At 41.8% G+C, this 19,997-nt stretch overlaps 1 protein-coding gene across 11 annotated transcripts in view; it reads left to right on the top strand.

The window, feature by feature from the left end:
• Nucleotides 1-19,997, top strand: part of inpp4b (inositol polyphosphate-4-phosphatase type II B) — a 969,352-nt gene that overhangs the window by 798,873 nt on the left and 150,482 nt on the right. For all 11 annotated transcript variants that reach the window (XR_006309059.2, XM_043674147.2, XM_087980071.1 and 8 more), the window contains one exon: nt 7,920-8,028. Coding sequence is in view for 10 of the 11 variants with exons in the window: in XM_043674147.2 (XP_043530082.1) it covers nt 7,920-8,028 (109 nt within the window). In the remaining variant the exon portion in view is untranslated. The remainder of the gene's footprint in view (nt 1-7,919; nt 8,029-19,997) is intronic.

The following is a 19,997-nucleotide window of genomic DNA, read 5'->3' as shown; positions in this document are numbered from 1 at the left end:
CCCATCTATTTCCCCCAGTTGTGGTTCCCCTGCATCTAGAATTTCCTCAGTTGGGTTTTCTCCTGTATCCCTAACTATTACCACGGACCGACTTGAGGGTAAAATAATTGCTCCCACTTTGCCCTTCTCATATTGGAGATGGCCTTCAGTTTCCCTGTTTAGCATCTCTATTAGGGTGTGTTTAGTGTGGAGGATGACATTCCCTGCCATTACTATGGGCTTGCTAATCCGAACGGCTCAAGCAGCACAGTCTAAGGCCGCTATGCACCTGGGCAACCCAGTGACTACTGGTCCTTCTGTAGTTGAGTAGTACCCTGCAGGCCTTCTCCTGCTACCGTGGTCTTGGGTGACAACTGCAGAGTAAAATCCTCCCTCATTATTATAGCGGATATGAAAATCCTTGCTGGGATCTGGCAGCCCTAGCCCAGAGGCCGATATGAGTCGAGTTTTAAGCTGACTGTATGCCGCCTCCTGTTTTGGTCCCCAGGTTCCAAGGTGGGCTTGCCTCCTTTAATTAATCTCTGGATTAGTTCAGCCAATTTTGTGAACTCTGGTCTCAAGCTCCGACTGTAGTTGAATAGCCCTATGACCTTTCTGACCCCCCTGACTGGGGTAGGTCGTGGCATCTGTTGGATTCCCTTCTTGCGGTCATTGGGCATTTCTTTAAGTCCCTGGGACATGAAGTGTCCCAGGTATAAGACTTGAGTTTTGCCAATCTGTGCTTTTGTGGGGCTGACTTTTAACTCTGCGTTGCCAATTCATGCAGTACTAGACATAAAGCTTCCTGGTGTCCTGACTCCGACTCTGAGGCAATTAGGATATCATCTCCATATTGGAGGGCAGTGCTACCCTCTGGTAAATCTACTCTCTTCAGAATGTCGCTTAACACTCTGTGAAAAATAGTGGAGCTGTTGTGGAACCCTTGTGGCAGGCAAGTCCACATGTACTGCCTGTTCCTTACTGTAAAAGCGAATTTGTTCTGGGACTCTGTGTAACGGGATAGACCAGAACCCGTTGGCTATGTTAAAAACAGTTAAAATCTTCTGCTCGGAGGCCAAGCCATTTAAGATGATGGAGGGGTCTGGGGTGCAATTTGGGGTGACCTTCTTTAGTACTGTAGCTCCCATCAGGCTTTATTACTAGCCACGTTGGGGAATTAGTTGTACCTGCGGTTTCTTTCAGGATTCCTTGTCTCACTAGTCCTTGCACAATCTCTACAACTGCTTTTTCTGCTTCAGGTTTTATTGAGTATTGCTGGCAGAGCTTATGCTCCGGTCCAGGAACCCTTATTGGGTCTATGTTAACTAGACCTGTATCTAACTTTGTTTCTGCTCATGCTCCGGGGACAGAGGCACAAATGGCTCAGAATCCTCCCTTTTCAAGGTTCCAGTCCCTACTGGTGAATGTAGCCCCTTTAATAGTTTCAAGGTGACTTGGAAGTTTCCAAATCTAGTCTTCCGACCATCCTGTCTGGGACAAATCCATTTCCCTTTTGCGCAATTTATTAGAACATTATATCCTCTCATGAGATCGTTGCCCATTAATGTGCCCTCGTTATTTTAGCATACATAGAAACTTACTTCTGTGAGATTAGTTTCACTTAGGTAAGCTGGCGTTTTATTCCCTCCTACCTCAGTTAAGTGAATCATTTTATTTATGTGGGGTTAGGGTAAGTTTTTGATAGATATGGCCGCTCCTGCCCTACTAGCATTTCACATTTCCTCCCTCCTATTACTGCGGGTACATAAATTCTCCCTTCTCCCTTACCCTCACGAATGGGGGGAGCTGGTTGTCAGCTCTGCTGACCTCGCGACTCCCGCAGTTCTGCATTGGTTCGGGTGGTGTTTGAAGGTGCCCCATTCTTGTCCCAACATACTGCGTCTATGTGTCCTGTTCTTTTGCAGTGGCTGCAGTATTTTACATTATTCCCTGCTCGTGGGACCCTATACTCTCTAGCAAAGTGTCTCTGTTGGCCACAGTTAGATTAGATTAGATTAGATTCCCTACAGTGTGGAAATAGGCCCTTCGGCCCACACAAGCCCACACCGACACTCCAAAGAGCAACTTATCCAGACCCATTCCCTTACATTTGCCCCTGACTAATGCACCTAACACTGTGGTCAACTTAGCATGGCCAATTCACCTGACCTGCACATCTTTGGACTGTGGGAGAAAATCGGAGCACCCAGAAGAAACCCACACAGACATGGGGAGAATGTGCAAACTCCACACAGACAGTTGGGAATTGACCCCAGGTCCCTGGTGCTACGAGGTAGCAGTACTTACCACCGTGCCGCGGTGGCAGGATTGTTTCATTCTATTCTCGCCTCCATTCTGGTAGGCTGCTTTGTCGGATCTTGCCTTTATGCAGGAGTTTCTGCCTCCTGCACCCCACTAGCCCACTCAATTAGGTCATCATAATCCTGGGACCTTATTACTCTCATTTTCAGGATGGCTTGGTGGGCGCTAGAGAGCCCACCTTTAAAAGCTTGGATGAATGCCCGGTCCCCCCAGTCTGGGTTTGATTGCCCTGAGCATTCCTGATAGACCATAAATAATCATTTCCCATATTCAGAGGCTCCTTCCCCTTTAAGTTGTTTCATGGTCGTGATCTTGCTCCAGTTCGTGGGAGAATTTCCTAGCACCCTCTGGGTTTCTTCTTTAAAGTTGGTGAAGGGGGTCTGCTGGTCATCTATCTCAGCTGTGAGGGCGACAGCATGTGTCCACCATCTTCCCCTAAAGTCTTGGGCTGCTGTGGCATCCGGTCTGCCAGCTACCTCACTCCACTTGTCCGCTGGGCAAGCTGCCCTGACCATTGGTGTATGTCCCTCAGGGAAAGTTGGTGCTCTACCCATACATTATCCAGCTCTTCCCAGACCAGGTGTTTGCGCTCCGGGGCTGTAATTTTCCCAGGGAGGCCATAATCTGCTGCCTCTCCCCTGGGGTGAATGGTTTATAATTTGCTTTGGGTTGTGATTTTGTCCCTCCTCTGGTAATGGGCGCTAAGTTATACTCTTGCACATTCGTGCAAAGGAGGGAGCATTGATCCATGCTGGACAGTTTTGTAGAAGAGGAAAGTGTCAATTTCTGTCTCCTCTTGCATTCTTTCTAATGTGAATTCTTGATCCTTTATCCTGCTCTCCAGCTCTATAACTTGTTCCTGATCCATTCTCCACCTACTCATGGAGACACTCACTTGTTCAATTAGGCTTCCTAATTGGTATACTAACACTACCCCTACATTTTTAGTTTTATTCTGTTTCTGCTTATCTATCCACTCTCTCTGTTGTGCTAATGTTTGGGATGGGTCCAACACTTTTCTTCATTTGCTCATCAACCCTTGTCTGTCTGCCTTGTACTTCTCAATAAGGGAACCTGCAGTGTGAGGACATAATATCTGCCAGTACCTTGAAGTATGGCTTGTAATTTGAGACTGATAGTTTATATAGTCCATCAAATGGCTCTCTGGGAGGCACGTGAAAAACTTGGATTTGATTACCTTCATGTGGGAGAATGCTATCTTGCAGAAGAATGCTTTCACTTTGAAAACACAGGATGATAGGAGTAGGTACATTTCTCTATATACGTGTCCCCAGAAATCTCTGTCTCATGAACTGACTTTCAACAACATAATTTTGCAGGTTAACTCCACTGCTTTCTCAATCAAAAACAGGATGGAATTTTGGTGGCTAATCTACTAATGACTGCATGAAGGAATTGATTTGAGACAAATATGATGATTAGTTCCATTATATCTAATTCCTGAAATCGCCAATTGAGTTCTTTTGCTAACTGCCTCAGGTATGCACAGACATTTTCTGGTCAGAACCATTTTTCTTTGCTTTTCTATTATTTGCCCCAGACTTGAAGTGTTGCGGTGTTTTTTTTAATTTGGAGGACCATGGATCCAGTTCCATTTTATGTGCATTCACACCACTTTGATATGTGCTGTCCTTCCCCGCAATTCACAGTTCAGTTTGTTCAGTTTTGATATTATGCCTGTAAGGAACTGGAAGTCAAGCAACCATGCATTGTTTTACAGTTCACTGCACATTTTATTCCTGATTTAAGGAAAGCGAAGGTTTCAGGGATCAGATCTAAAAGTCTTTGCAAGACTTTCCCTCAACCATCTCACATCAGCACAGAGGATTAGTCCCCTTGGTGAAACTGTAATTGTGAGCAGTTTTCTCCACTCTAATAGGAGAAGAATATTACATCCACAGAAAGGCTATAATGTGATTTTGTAAATATGACACAATGCCATGAATCTGATGAAATGTAAATTTGAAAAAAAAGTGTCTATCTGCTGAAGCAGAGAAAGTTAAAGGAATTTCAATTTAGATTAGATTAGATTACTTAGTGTGGAAACAGGCCCTTCGGCCCAATAAGTCCCCACCGACCCGCTGAAGCGCACCCACCCAGACCCATTCCCCTACATTTACCGCTGCACCTAACACTACGGACAATTTTTTTAGCATGGCCAATTCACCTAACCTGCACATTTTTGGACTGTGCGAGGAAACCGGAGCATCCGGAGGAAACCCACGCAGACACGGGGAGAATGTGCAAACTCCACACAGTCAGTCGCCTGAGGCGGGAATTGAACCCGGTCTCTGGCGCTGTGAGGCAGCAGTGCTAACCACTGTGCCACTCACAAAATATAATGTGCTCAATTCTCCTGAAGGTTGAGTGCAAGCAGTAATTGATTACAACCATTGTGAACTGAGAATGGGATTTTTATTTAAAAAGCACAAAGGGGCAGATTAGAATTGTTTTCAAAATGGAAACAATAAAATATTAAAAGCGCAACTGGTTATTAAAATCCAGTCAGTCAGAGTATTTAAGAATCAAGTATTTAAGAATGAATTAGATGAAAATTTGATAAAGGTTGCTGAATATTATCAAGAAAGAACATGCAATTCAAATATTAAGTTTATCTGAATTGATAAACTTCAATTTTACTACAAGGAATACAACAAATTGTGATATAGTAATTGATTGATCACTTCCCCATGGGCCTTCCTTTCTTGAAAACATTTGGCCTTCGGTGGTGTACAGATGCCACTTGTACCCTGGTACCTCACCAACACCAACATATCAGAAGCATTGCTTGATTCAGCCATCTTCAGGTGCACAATTTCTAGAGGTTTCTGCATATTGGTCAAGATGAAGAATACTGTTTGATTCTGGACATTTGTTGTATTACTCTATCACAAGTGCAGAAATGCTATTAGTAGTTGTCTAACCGTTATCCAATGGCCATCAGTTAGTTGAGTATGGAATGTAGCTTCAACATGGAACTTCTAGTCTGTAGGGCGTTTTTTGCAAATTAGGCATGAAACTAGCCAACTTTTGGAGAAGTCTTGTAGTTTGTACTTAAAGATCTACATAATTTTTTAAATGAGCTTGTTAATGTAATTGTTTTCATCGTGTCCTGTTGAAGCTGCTGTTTTCCAAATGGAGGAACTGATCAGATGGCAGTTGCATTTTTATCTAGCCTATCATTATTACCCAACCGGTAGTAACTGCCACAAACCAGAGACAGTATGATGTGAGATGAGACAGTTTGTCGAAAGAATCAATTTTCTGATCATTTTAAAGACTGTTATTTGGTTAAAATATCATTGCAACAAATATTATTTTATACTCAGTATTCAGCTGCATAGGGTTGGGTTTTAAACTTGATTCACTTACACACTGTGATGCTGAAATAAAATAAATATATAGTTATTAAACTACAGAGATGCTAAGGATAGCTTTGTTGTTGTATTAGTAGCATTATTGCTACCAAAACAAAACACAGTTTTAAATGAAATTAAAATGTTTAATGATTTACTTTTTTCTGACTGGTGTAGTTCTAGTGAAAACACTTTATGTATTTGTACTAAATTCTTCAGTCCTTTAATAAGTTTAAAATGTACATGCTAGCTCCTTATTCTAAAAAGCACTCAGTGATTTGGTTGGAACGTTTACCCTGTAAGCAAATTAATTTTATTTGTTTAGTCTTTCCTTTGTCTTACTTTGCCACTCATTCCTTTTGGCAGCTTTATTTAACACTAATTGCCAAGTCTTTCTGAACAGACTTTCTTTAAAATGCTAGTTTTCATATACTTGTGTTACTTCCTTATACTGAAAAATGTGTTGCTGGAAAAGCGCAGCAGGTCAGGCAGCATCCAAGGAGCAGGAGAATTGACATTTCGGGCATAAACCCTTCTTCAGGATGCTGCCTGACCTAATGCACTTTTCCAGCAACACATTTTTCAGCTCTGATGTCCAGCATTTGCAGTCCTCACTTTCTCCTTACTTCCTTATACTGACAATTTCAGAGTAAAAATAATTTAACTAAATTGTGATTATTTGGCTAAAAACTAACTTCCAAAAGCATTGCAATCAAAATCCCATGGTCAATTTCTCTTAGTTGACCATAAATCCTAATCTCACGTAATTGAACAAATTAGTTCACAGAAGGCTAAGGATGAAATTCATGTTATTTTTAAAGCTCTTTTGAAATACATCCTGTTGAATTAATTTAATAATTTAATTTCAATGAGTGATTTAAATAGGATGGATTGTTTAATAAGTTCATCAGATGTGCAAAACATCCAAATGCTAAACCTTTTGGTGGGATAAAGGTAAATTAGCAAATTTAGTTTCTTGGTGTGAGCTTTAAAAACTGGGAGTGCATTTATTCAGGTCATGACAAAGCACTTCAGTTCCTGTTCCACACTTCTGGCATGAGAAGCTCACACACAAAAGAAGTTACATCAAGACACTGTTCAAAAGGGCCACAACACACTGCAGTACACCAGAACTGCAAAAAGAAGAAGAACACCTCTACAATGTATTCGCCAAAAATGGATACCCCCGCAATTTCATCAACAGATGCCTAAGGGAAAGACAACGGAATGAGGACATGCCACAACCCAAAGGACAAGCCACTTTACCATACATCAAGAACATTTCTGAACTGACAGCCAGACTACTACGACCACTAAGACTCAAAAGCACACAAACCAACAGCCACTCTCAGACAACAACTCACCAGGACAAAGGACCCGATAACCAGCATGAGCAAAACCAACGTAGTATACAAAATCCCATGTAAGGACTGCACAAAACACTACATAGGACAAACAGGAAGACAGCTAACAATCCGTATCCATGAACACCAACTAGCCACGAAACGACACGACCAGCTATCCTTAGTAGCCACACACGTGGATGACAAGCAACATGAGTTCGACTGGGACAACACTACTATTATAGGACAAGCCGAACAGAGAACAGCCAGGGAATTCCTAGAGGCATGGCACTCATCCACTGATTCAATCAACAAGCACAGCGACCTGGACCCAATATACCGGCCACTGCAGCGGACAGCTGGAACTGACAACCGGAATCGGCAAATTCAAACCACTACAAATGCCGGAGGAAAGATCACAGAAGTGCTTCACAGGAGGCTGCCAAGCACTGAGGATGTCACCTAGACAGGGGACGAAACGTCTGCAACGCAAATTCCCAGCTCAGCGAACAGAACCACAACAGAAGCTCCTATAAACATTTTAAGAAAGTCTACCTGATTTTTAAAAAAGTAGTACTTATGCAATATCTATTTATGTCACTAGAGGCATAAATTGGTAGACTGAGCTTTATTCATAAGAATAGATTAAGAGAACTTCAGTTTGTCGTGTATGGTTATCTGGACTTACTGGAGCTTAAGTTGGTCTTCATTAGTTGCTGAAAATAGGAGATAGTCAACAGAAAAGGCAGAACAGGCTGTTGGATTTGCTGTGATCCACCCAAACTATCAGTCCAGGCTAGTTTTTGTCCCATTCAAGCTGAATATTCAGCAATGTGCAAATTAAAAGAAAAAACAATGCCAGAAATTCAAGATATTTCTTCTGTTTACTCCTGATTAGATGGCATCTATGATGTTGTTACCATTGGAGCTCCTGCAGCACACATTCGGGGATTTCGAAATGGAGGTCTTCGCAGGCAATTGTACAGATTTGAGGGAGAAAAAAGGAAGTAAGTAAAATATTAGCTACTTAACATATGAGTGTGACTATTTGGTTGTACTTTGCATTCAACAAATTTGCTGTATTCATTATTAACGTCCAGTTGGTCTACATCTTGAGGTGTTAATGTCAGTGGGATTTGCTGTCCTTGGTCTGGTGAAACTGACTACAACATCAAGGATTTGATTTTCAATCCTGGGTCAGGAAATCAATGCCCTGATATTTTCTGGATCTAAATTTTACAGCTCAGCTTTATTAGTCATGCAATAGAATCTTCAAATGTTGATGTTCTAAATGGAATGACCGAAAGCTGAGTGCTCTGTTAGTGGAGCTGAGTCCTACAAAGAGGTGGAAATTTCCTACTGAGCATAAACATCAGACTGTGGACATAATAGGATTTTTCACTGCCTGGCTGAAAGAGGAGGCAGTTCAATGAAAGGCCAGAAGCCTTATCATACATGTAAGTGACACAACTACCAACTAAGAGGAATTGAAAATCCTGAACCTGATGTCAGTCAATGTGCTAAATAACACAGACATCTAAAAGTCACTTTCAATAAATTTATATTTCCCTAGGACCTGACCTTAACTTGCAATCATAAAACTTGGCCTGCGTGCTCTTAGAATTGAATAAAAATCCTGGAAAACCATGTTGAAAAAGGAGTAAACTTGGTTTTTAATCATGTAATATCATCGTACAATTGGATGTTATGCCCCCCTGGCAATTGTATTCTCTGTGGGGAAGGGCATGTTAAGTATGTCAGGTACACAGCACACCTCCTTCCTGCCTACCCCTGACCTGGGGTGTGTTATGCTACCTGTCTTTATTCCTATTGCGATTCTTAACTGCTCAAATAATTGGCAAGTGAGGGTCTCAATTCACCTTTGCTGCCATAAAGTACTAGGCAGGCTAGAATGCAAACATTGCTTTTTGAGAGGACTCCTTTGCAAAGCAGGAAGGAAGGGCATGCTCATCAATCCAGGGGTGCACCATGCATGATAGGGGAAACTCCAGGATTATACCTACCCCATCTCTCTACATCTTCCCTATAAAACACATCTCCCCAATTCTCTTGGTTTCAAAAGCCCAGAACTGGTCACCATTACTATTCTTACTACACTTCCTCCAGTCCTAGGAGCACCCACCACCGTTTGGTGCCATCTGATTTAAACTGATATTGGGAAAGGGGAAAGCTATTCCACAGAAATCCATTGAACTATATGTTTAGCTTTTCTCTGGGCCACTGATGGGCCCTGTTGCTTCGCTGCTAATGGCAAAATGTAGACCATTTAATTTCCAATCAATGCATCACACCTTGGTAATGTTCCTCAATAGTTCAAGCTGCTGATTGCATGGTTTTAATTTAATCATTTGTGAATTGTGAAATTGAGCACAGTGTGAAAATATTACACACATAACATGCATAGTGCAGGCTGTCGTATTTTCATTCCTGTAATGACTTGGTGTCAGTTGACTTTGGAGGGGCAAATGGTTATTTTTGAAACAATATTTCTGCCTCCTCTCCTGTCAATGCCTTCATCAGACTAGGTCATAGGTCAAAGAGACTTTTGAACTATCAAGTAAACTTAACACTGAGACCACCCTGCATGTTACACAAAGGACCTAAGTCTACCAAAAGACCAGATTGCTAATTCATTGTTTGGTATATATTATAACTGTGGTTGGAGGAGTGCATTGATTCCTTTGTAGTCCACTGGTGATAACAAATCTTACTTTAACCAGAGTAATGATATGTTCAATTAGGTTAACAGGATAAAGACAGGAAGGATGTTACTGATGACTGGGGGAGTTCAGAACCAAGGATCAAAGTTTAAAGATACAGTGTAGGCCATTTAGGACTGTATTGAGGAGAAATTTCTTCACCCAGGAGTTGAGAGTCTGTGGAATTCTTTACCAGAGTAAACAACTGAGTCCAAAACATTGAATGTTTTCATGGAGAAGATAGCTACGGTCTTGGGGCCAAAGGGATCAAAGAGTGCAAGGTGAAAGTGAAATAGGGTACTGAGCAGGATGATCTGCCATGATCATATTGCCTGGTGGAACAGGCTTGAACAGCCAAATGGCCTAATCCTATTCCTTTTTTCCATGTTTCTATGTAATTTTGTATGACTTAAACTGTTCCCACCTTAGTATTAGAAATGCAAGGTTTGTGAAGGTTTGTAGCTCAGGTTGAGATTTAGGGTGTAGGTTTGCTTGCTGAGCTGTAGGTTTGATATCCAGACGTTTCGTTACCTGGCTAGGTAACATCATCAGTGGCGACCTCCAAGTGAAGCGAAGCTGTTATCTCCTGCTTTCTATTTATATCTTTCTCCTGGATGGGGTTCCTGGGGTTTGTAGTGATGTCATTTCCTGTTCGTTTTCTGAGGGGTTGGTAGATGGCATCTAGGTCTGTTTGTTTGTTTATGGCGTTGTGGTTGGAGTGCCAGGCCTCTAGGAATCCTCTGGCATGCCTTTGCTTAGCCTGTCCCAGGATAGATGTGTTGTCCCATTCGAAATGGTGGCTTTTTTCATCCGTGTGTAGGGGTACGAGGGAGAGAGGGTCGTGTCTTTTTGTGGCTAGCTGGTGTTCATATATCCAGGTGGCTAACTTTCTTCCTGTTTGTCCTATGTAGTGTTTGTGGCAGTCCTTGCATGGAATTTTCTAGATGATGTTGGTTTTGTCCATGGGATGTACTGGGTCTTTTAAGTTTGTTAGTTTTTGTTTGAGAGTGTTGGTGGGTTTGTGTGCTACTAGGATTCCGAGGGGTCTTAGTAGTCTGGCTGTCATTTCTGAAACTGTTTGATGTATGGTAAGGTGGTTAGGGTTTCTGGCTGTGTTTTATCTGCTTGTCGTGGTTTGTTCTTGAGGAATCTGCGCACTGTATTTTTTGAGTCTCCGTTCATCTTGAATACGTTGCATAGGTGGTTCTCCTCTGTTTTGCGTAGTTCGTCTGTGCTGCAGTGTGTGGTGGCTCGTTGGAATAGTATTCTGATACAGCTTCGTTTGTGTGTGTTGGGATGGTTGCTGGTGTAGTTAAGTTTTTGGTATTTGAAAAAAGCCACTATTTCGACTGGGACAACACATCTCTCCTGGGGCAGGCTAAGCATAGACATGCCAGAGAATTCCTAGAGGCCTGGCACTCCAACCACAACGCCATAAACAAACACATAGACCTAGATGCCATTTACCAACCCCTCAGAAAACGAACAGGAAATTACATCACCTCAAACCCCAGGAACCCCATCCAGGAGAAAGATATAAATAGAAAGCAGGAGACAACAGTTTCGCTTCACTTGGAGGTCACCACTGATGATGTCACCTAGCCAGGTAACAAAACGTCTGAATATCAAACCTACAGCTCAGCGAGCAAACCTACACCCTAAAGTATTAGAAATAATGTAGCCAGGTTTCTTTCATCAGCAAAGAATAGCTAGTTTATTTCAAATGAGGCTTAAACACAGTTGCAAAGATTATTGACAAATAAAGGGTTCCAAAACAGATAAGTTATATTCTACCATCCCAAACTTAACTTGATGCAAATATGCGTGAACAGACAAATGATGGTTGAATATCCTATAGAGCACAAAAATAGCAAATACAATCAAAATAGATTCCATAGATTTCTCAGCAATAACCCCCAGACATTAGAGAGACTGTGGGTCTTCAAATCTTTTTAAAATTTCACAAAGCTCTTTAAGACATAAGTTGACAGGTTTATGGAGACTGATGACATTTGGAGATAGTGTGGGAAAATGGCATTGAGGTAGAAGGTCATACTGAGTCTCACTGAGTTACAGGACACACTTGATGTACGAAATGGCTTATCCATGATCCTAGGTATCGGCTTGTGATTCCTTGTAATTCGACATCTTTCAAAATCACTCAAAATAACCCACTTTGTTATGAATTGCCTACGTGATTGTTCATGTTCTAGTTGTCTGTTTTTCCTTCCTGGGACCACACGTCTCTGAATTCTTGGGTACTGCAGCTGAATGGCCTGCTACTCCTCCTATATTCCACTTAGTCACAGGCACAATAGCAAAACAGTGAGCCTCACCAAACGTGTAATGCCTCTGAAGTTGTTTTCCGAGCTCTTATCTTGCTCAGTTGCCTTAAGCAAATACTGCTGTTGGCATTCAAATAATAGTATTGCTGTTTTAAACTAACAATTATGTGCCAGATTCATTCAAGCTCCTGTGAGTCCTCACTGCTCTGGGACTTCACTGAGTTCCAACTACACAGAATCCATGTGATTCAGTGCCTAATTATTAATTGTGTGCTGCCTCTTCTCAAGCCTTTCACTGTTCTATTATGACTCTGAATCCTCACTATACAGAGTTATTCAACTGCAGTAGGACTTTAAGATGTAAAACCTGCCACTACATCACTCCCTCACCTCCATCCAGGGCCCCAAATAGTCCTTCCAGGTGAAACAAAGGTCAAGTGCCTCTCAACTGTTTACTGCATCAGGTGCTCCCAATGTGGTCTTTTCTACATCAGGGAAACCAAGTGTAAACTTAGGGAACGGTTCGCAGAGCATCTCAGTCAGGCCTGCAGGGGCAGACCAGACCTCCCAGTAACCATCCATTTTAATTCCCCTTCCCACTCCCTTTCCAATGTGACCATCCTTGGCCACTTCCATTCCCACAACAAACCAAATCGCAAATTGGAAGAACAACACCTCATCTTCCACCTGGGCAGCCTATAGCCTGAGGAATCAACATTGAGTTCTCCAATTTCAAATAGCCTCCCTTCCCATCCCCCAACTCCCTTCCCAGCCCCACCCCCTCCCCCTCCCTTCCACCCCTCTCAACCACCTACCAGATTCATTCCTCCCAGTGACCAACCAGGTCATACCCTCTACCTGTCTTCACCTATCCCCACTTCACCACCCTGCCCCCACCATTCCCTTAATCTGCAGCTCCCCCTGCACTCAACCCCAGTCCTGAAGAAGGATTACACCTGAAACATCAACTTCTCCACCTCCTGATCCTGCCTGACTTGCTGTGTTCTTCCAGCCTCCTACCTCTCTACATAGAACTTTACTAAGCCATAATTATGCGGCATCTCTGTAGTTCAGTTTTATCAGCACAGCTAACAGTAGCTGTACCTAACATTCAATCTGCTTCTATCTCTTTCTCTCCCTCTTTCTTATCTGTCCGTCTCTGACTGTCTCTGTGTCTGTCTCCTTCTCCAACAAACTCTGATCCCTTAACTATCCTGATTGACCTAATGAAATATTTGCAACAGCCTTGTGCTCTTATTGCTAGGCAGAATTGAATCTAACTAATACTTTGCAATAGTCAAATGTAAGCCCTTTGAAACTGCTCCTTTGACAAGGTGCCACACAAGCTAAGGATGCATGGTGTTAGGGGTAGATTATTAGCATGGATAGAGGATTGTTTGACTGACAGGAGGCAAAGAGTGGGGATAAATGAATGCTATTCTGGCTGGCAATCTGTGACTAGTGGTGTGCCTCAGGGAAAGGTGTTGGGACCACAATTATTTACAATTTATATAGATGATTTGGATTTCGGGACCACATGTGCGGTGTCAAAATTTGCCAAAGACATTAAGATGAGTGGCTGAGAAAAGTGTGCAGAGGACTGTAAAACTTTGCAGGGAAACATAGATATGTTAAGTGAGTGCGGAAAGGTCTGGAAGATAGAATACAATGTGAGTAAATGTGAAGTCATATATTTTGGTAGGAGTAACAGCAAAATAGATTATTACTTGAATGGTAAAAAGTTGCAGCATGCTGGTTTGTAGAGGGACCTGGGTGTTCTTGTGCATGAATCGCAGAAGGTTGGTCTGCAGGTACAACAAGTAATTAGGAAGGCAAACGGAATTTTGTCCTTCATTGATAAAGGGATTGAGTTTAAAAGCAGAGAGATAATGTTACAGCTGTACAAGGTGCTGGTAAGGCCACACCTGGAGTACTGTGTGCAGATTTGGTCTCTTACTTAAGAAAGGATGTACTGGCATTGGAGGGAGTGTAGAGGAGGTTCACTGAGTTGATTCCAGAGTTGAGGTGTTGGCTTATGAGAAAAGGCTGAGGAGATTGGGATTATATTCATTGAAATTTAGAAGAATGGTGGGGGGGGAGGGGGATCTTATAGAAACATATAAAATTACGAAGGGAATCGATAAAATAGAAATTGATAGGATATTTCCACTGGTAGGTGAAACTAGGACAAGAGGGCATGGTCTTAAGATTAGAGGAAGCAGGTTTAGAACTAAACTGAGAAGGAACTTCTTCACCCAGAGGGTTGTTAATCTACGAAATTCCGTGTCAGGGAAGTAGTTGACATTACTTTAGTAATTGCTTTTAAAGCTAAGGTAGATGCTTTTGTGAAAATAAAGGAATTAAGGGATATGGTGAATAAGTGGAGCTGAGTCCATGAAAAGATTAGCCATGATCTTATTGAGTGACAGAGCAGGCTCAAAGGGCCGGACGGCCTCCTCCTGCTCCTAGTTCTCATGTTCTTATACTCCACTGTTCAATGTGATCATGTTAATCTTTGACTCAGCTTTTTGGCCAATAACTGTTAACTACTTGGAATCCAAATGTCTGTGTCTCTCATCCTTGAATGTGTTAAATGAGTGAGCATCCACAGTCCCCTGAGAAGAAAATTCAAAATATTCATAATATTTTCAGTGAAAGCTTTACTCCTCTACTCCAGGCTCAAATAATTTGGCCTCTTATACTGAGACCATACTGTCTAGTTCTTGACTCTCCAGATACATATCTTCAAAGCTTCTCAGCACTGATACTGTCAAATTCCCTCTGAATCCCGTGGACTGGACTTTACACCCCCTCAAAGGTGAGTATATAAAATCGAATGATTATTATTCTTGCTAAATACCCACCTGTCTCCTCCTCCTATCTGAAATTTTAAACTTTTAACCCATCTGGTTCACTAATGTACTTTAGGAAATAAATTCTACCTTGTCTGCCCTACATGTGACTCCAGACCCATAGCAATGTGGTTACCTCTGAACTGTCCTCTGGGCAATTAGAGATTGGTAATAATTGCAGGGTCTAGATAGCACCACTCACATCCCATGAACAAATAAAAAATGATTACACTGGACAAGGCAGATGTCAGTTTGCCTGCTCATATTTGAGCCTATTGAAGACCTCAAGTAGTTTAATAACAGTCATTGAAAAGCTTAATTCCACCCCTTCTGGTGTTTTACTTGTAGTGGGAGGCCCATAATATGCTTTGGGCTGATGGTGTTGGACAAGGAAGGATGTAAACCTATTTTACCTCTTGCCCCATTGGAGGCATACCCCCGAACCCCAAAAGTCATTGACCCTTCTAATCCCTCCCAGCTTCTTCTACCTGGCTCCTCACCTCCCTTACTGAGATTCACCTATCTGGCCTCTGTGGTGTGGTAGGATTGCCTAAAGTCCCAACAATTGCCTGTACTCTCACTGGTGCTGGTGGACAACAGAGCTGTAGCTGTCAGTGCTCTAGACAGGACTTTCTCCTGAGAAAGGGAAAGAATCTTACCTTAAAGTGATTAACGCTGTCCCAACATTTAATTTTCTGTTTGTCTATGTAATCAACTGACCCACCCACCCATTGAATTTTTTGTCGTCACATTACTTATTAAAGTCTATCTCAATGCAAGGTCTAACATAACCTTCCCCTGGCTGATTCCACAATATTATACTCAGAACCAATCTTGAATGTTTGTACAAATTTATCTTCCAGGTCAATTCTTCAATTCAAACAATCCAAATTTCATTTGGATTAAAGGTCTACACCATTTTTACACAACTTTCCGTACCAGCTCCTATTATTCAATCATGGGATAGGCTAACGCTGACTAAGCAGCATTTATTGTTCATATCTTGATTGCCCTTGTGAAGATGTCAGTGAGCTACCTTCTTAAAATGCAGCAGCCCTTTGGATGCATGTACCCTTAGGGGAGGGGGGTTCCAGGATATTAACCCAATGACAGTGAAAGACCAGTGATATAATTTAAAGGCAGGATGGTGTCTTGCTGGGCAGAGAACATACACATGGTAGTATTCCCATGCATCCACTGGTCTTGTCCTACTACGAGGTAGAGATAGCAGGTTTGAAAGGTATTGCTATAAGAAATATGATGGTTGCAACAGTACATATTGCTAGTAGTACACACTGTTGCCATTGTGTGTTGTTGGTGAAGGAAATGAACGTTTAAGGTGATGGATAGGGTGCCGATGAAGTGACCTGCTTCATCCTGGATGATATTGAGCTTCCTAAGTGTTGTTGAAATAAAATCCACCTAGGCATGTGGAGTACTCAGTCATGCTCCTGATTTGTGCATCGTAGATGGTGGACAGGTATGATGAGCTGGGAAGTAAATTAGTTGCTGTAGAATCCCTAGCCTTTGATCTGCTCTTGTAGCCACAGTTTTTGAATATGCTGACTCAATTCAGTTTGTGGTCAATATTATCCCCAAGGATACTGATAATAGTAATGCAGTGTTGGCAGTGCCATTTAATGTGAAGGGGAATGGTTAGATTTTCTCTTTCTTGAGATAGTCATTGCCTGCCGCTTGTGTAGCACGAATGCTGCTTGCCACATATCAGCCAAGCCTTAATGTTGTCCAGTTCCTGATGCATTTGCCATCAGAAATGGTCAGCTACTGACCAAATGTCTCTTACAGTGTTATATCTGGGTAGTGATGTTGCACTCCAGTTTGACTTGCATAGCCTCTTGATTCAGTCATTGTGAACATGATTCTGATCATGTAGACAGATGATCAGAAGTCTGTGTGGAAATCTCAAAAACTTAGTCTTAGTTTGAAATTTAATGTTTCTTCAAAACCTTGTTTCTGATTTATCTTTGGTAGTTGTTTGAAAATCAATGGGGAATATTGTTTTGTGTGATAATCTTAAAATATTTTGTCAAATGTCCATCCCTCTGGGCAATTCACTGATGCTTTTATGGCATTAGTTATCAGTTGTGGTTACAGACAGACTCACATACTCTTAGGTATGGAAAGCATTTACAGATCTTGCTGATGTTTATTCATTTGCTTATGCATGACAAATTGAAGTATGAAATTTGGGATAAGAATAATGATCAGGAGATACTTCCTAGGATATGCCTGATTAAGAAAAGCTGAAAGCACATAAAAATAGCTTCATTAACAGTTCATACTATATTTCAAAGCTGCAGCACCCTGACAGATCTTTCAGCAGAAATATACTTGCAAAAATGTATTTATTGTGTACTTGTATTTTATTGCTAGCTGTTTTAGAGAAAGGATAGGAATAATACAGAACAGCTCCACACTGCTGGTGTTTGCTTAAAATAACTTGCTATTAGTGCCAAAATTGAGCTAAAATAAAGTTTGATTCAGCTCTACAAATAATTCACACAAATAAAATTGCATGAAATGAAGGATATTTCTTCAGGGGATAGTTTGAAATTGGAGCAATTGTGCTTCTATCCCATTATTTTAACAGTTCAGCTCCAAAACAAACTGTGGGAGGAAAATTGCTTGCATATTCTTTACTTCTACACCTGATCCAGATGAAGTAATTACCCGGGACATGACAAAGATTTTGTTCCTTATGACTAATACTGAATAGTTGATAAAAATGCAAAAGGAAATGTATTCATTCTTCCATTCAACCCCTCACCCTGTTCTTTCTTTTGCATTTAATCTCATTAAGTGAAATAAAATTCATCTGATTCATTTTTAATTATTTTAAGAATATTCCTAATTTGAATTCGAATGACAGCATTCGATAAATTAGCTTTCTATCTTTGATCTCTTTAATACTGGGAATTACTACAAAATATAAGTTAATATTCAATTAGTAGAGGAATAATGGACGGAACCTTGCAGACGTAATGGGCATAAAAGCAAATTACTGCAGATGCTGGAGTCTGAAACCAAAAGAGAAAATGCTGGAAAATCTCAGCAGGTCTGGCAGCATCTGTAAGGAGAGAAAAGAGCTGACGTTTTGAGTCTAACAGACCCTTTGTCAAAGACGTAATGGGCATGTTGGCCTCTGGGTAAGGTGCTGTTGAGACTCCCCATCAACTCTTTTCACAAGGGCCTGCTGCATCTTGTGCCGCTCAGACACTTATATGCTAACAGTGGGTCTTCCTCCTAGATTTAGAACCTGGGCTAATGGAAAATATGTCCTGCATACCCATTAAAGGCTACTCTGTTTGTTGGGGTGGCCTTGGATCTAGGAGAGACCCTGGTACCTGTATGTGATGACAAAAAGTGTGGGGTGTTGCAGGCTAGATACCAAAAGGAGAAAAATATTGGCACACCCAACCCAATGCTGAGGGAATATGAGCAGCAGCAGCAGAATGATGCCCCTGAATGGACATTAATTGCCCACTTGAGGGCTTTATTTGGCAGCAGAATGGAGAGGTCATCCAGAACCTTAATGCAAGGAACTAAATTGGAGTTGAGGAGGACAGTTGGTGGGTTTCTTACCCGCCCCCTTAACCAATTAAATGATTCTTACTTTTAAAATCACCACAGGATGAGGTAGAAGATTCTACTCAATTTTCTCTTGCTTCCTAGTTGTATAGTAAGGTATAGGAACTGCGACTTGTTTATTCGTTGCTTCTGTTTATTCATTCCTATTCATAGAATCCCTACAGTGTGGAAACAGGCCATTAGGTCCAACAAGTTAGCACCGATCCTCCAAAGAGTATCCCACCCAAACCTATTCCTCGTTACTCTACATTTTCCCCTGACTAACGCACATAACCTACACATTCCTGAACACTATGGGCAATTTAGCAGGACCAATTCACTTAACCTGCACATCTTTGGATTGTGGGAGGAAATCAGACCACCCAGAGGAAGCCCACGCAGACACAGAGAGAATGTGCAAACTCCATACAGACAGTCTCCCAAGGCTGGAATCAAACCCAGGTTCCTGGCACTGTGAGGCAGCAGTGCTAATTACTGCCCTATAGTATTCATTATCACCAGTTTTTTTTTTCTGTGGCATTCTCATGGCAGGCAGAATTTAATGGAACCTTCACATAGGAGATGGAAAGGTTGTAGAATTTTGAGTGAAGCTGGTGGTTGAGTAGGAAAGCCCTTTGTTCTCCAAACACTGTAAGAAGTCTCTCAGGAGCTGGAAAAGTGAAGGACAGCTATTATGCCAAGAGATCAATTGAGGCCTCTCTGGACAATTAAGGACCATTTAAGGACCTATTCCTACCTCTGTAGACATTTTACCAGAGCATTAACTGGTAAGATTGCAAAATAATTTCCTGTGGTATTCCTATGAGCTCTCTGGGGTTGGAAGTGGGCACATATGCTATAATCAGCATCCCCTCTCCTCCACAGGGCCTGCCTGACTGGCCCTGACAACTCCAACCCCACATGGTAGTCTCATACTGACATTCATGATGATGTTCTGCGTTCAGTGCAGTTCCAGCAGTGACCTCGACTCCTAGTGGCACTGCTGGAACTTATGAGTTGCCAGTCATTTGATTGGCCAGCAGATCCTGAAGATGGGCCCTTGTCTGTTAAAAGGACTGGAGCCCTGACACCAAATAATCAATTGCCCTACCCCTGTAATCAAGTAGTGATTGGTTGTGGCAGAGTTCTCGATCAGCAATCTCGATGCTGACAAGGAAGAAGGAAGGTTTGAGGGGGATCAGAGAGGGGAACTAATGAATTTAGCAAGAGGAAAAGGATCAAAACTTTAAGAGTGAATGATGTCGCTGATGGACAAGGGAGAATAGTTGGGAGGTATTTTCAGAGCAGGAGTATGTTGATTTATGCTGAGAGGTATTGCCAGTGGGAGGGAAATTGAGATATGATGATCCAGTGCCTATTTATTTTATAGAGTTGGGAAATACTTTCAACAGCTAATGATGGAAGAACTGCAGTTCTGTCTGCTTTGTACATTTTTTCTCTGCTCATGATAGCAATCCAAATATCTTTGGTAGGTGCAGGGATGTGGGGTTTGGAAAATAAAAGCTGGTGA

Source organism: Chiloscyllium plagiosum, unplaced genomic scaffold (genome assembly GCF_037043375.1).
Source record: "Chiloscyllium plagiosum isolate Xiang-an unplaced genomic scaffold, Cpla_swu_hap1 HiC_scaffold_36, whole genome shotgun sequence".
Taxonomy (NCBI): domain Eukaryota; kingdom Metazoa; phylum Chordata; class Chondrichthyes; order Orectolobiformes; family Hemiscylliidae; genus Chiloscyllium; species Chiloscyllium plagiosum.
Note: the sequence above shows the minus strand (reverse complement) of the source record. Positions and strands in the feature narration are given on the sequence as shown.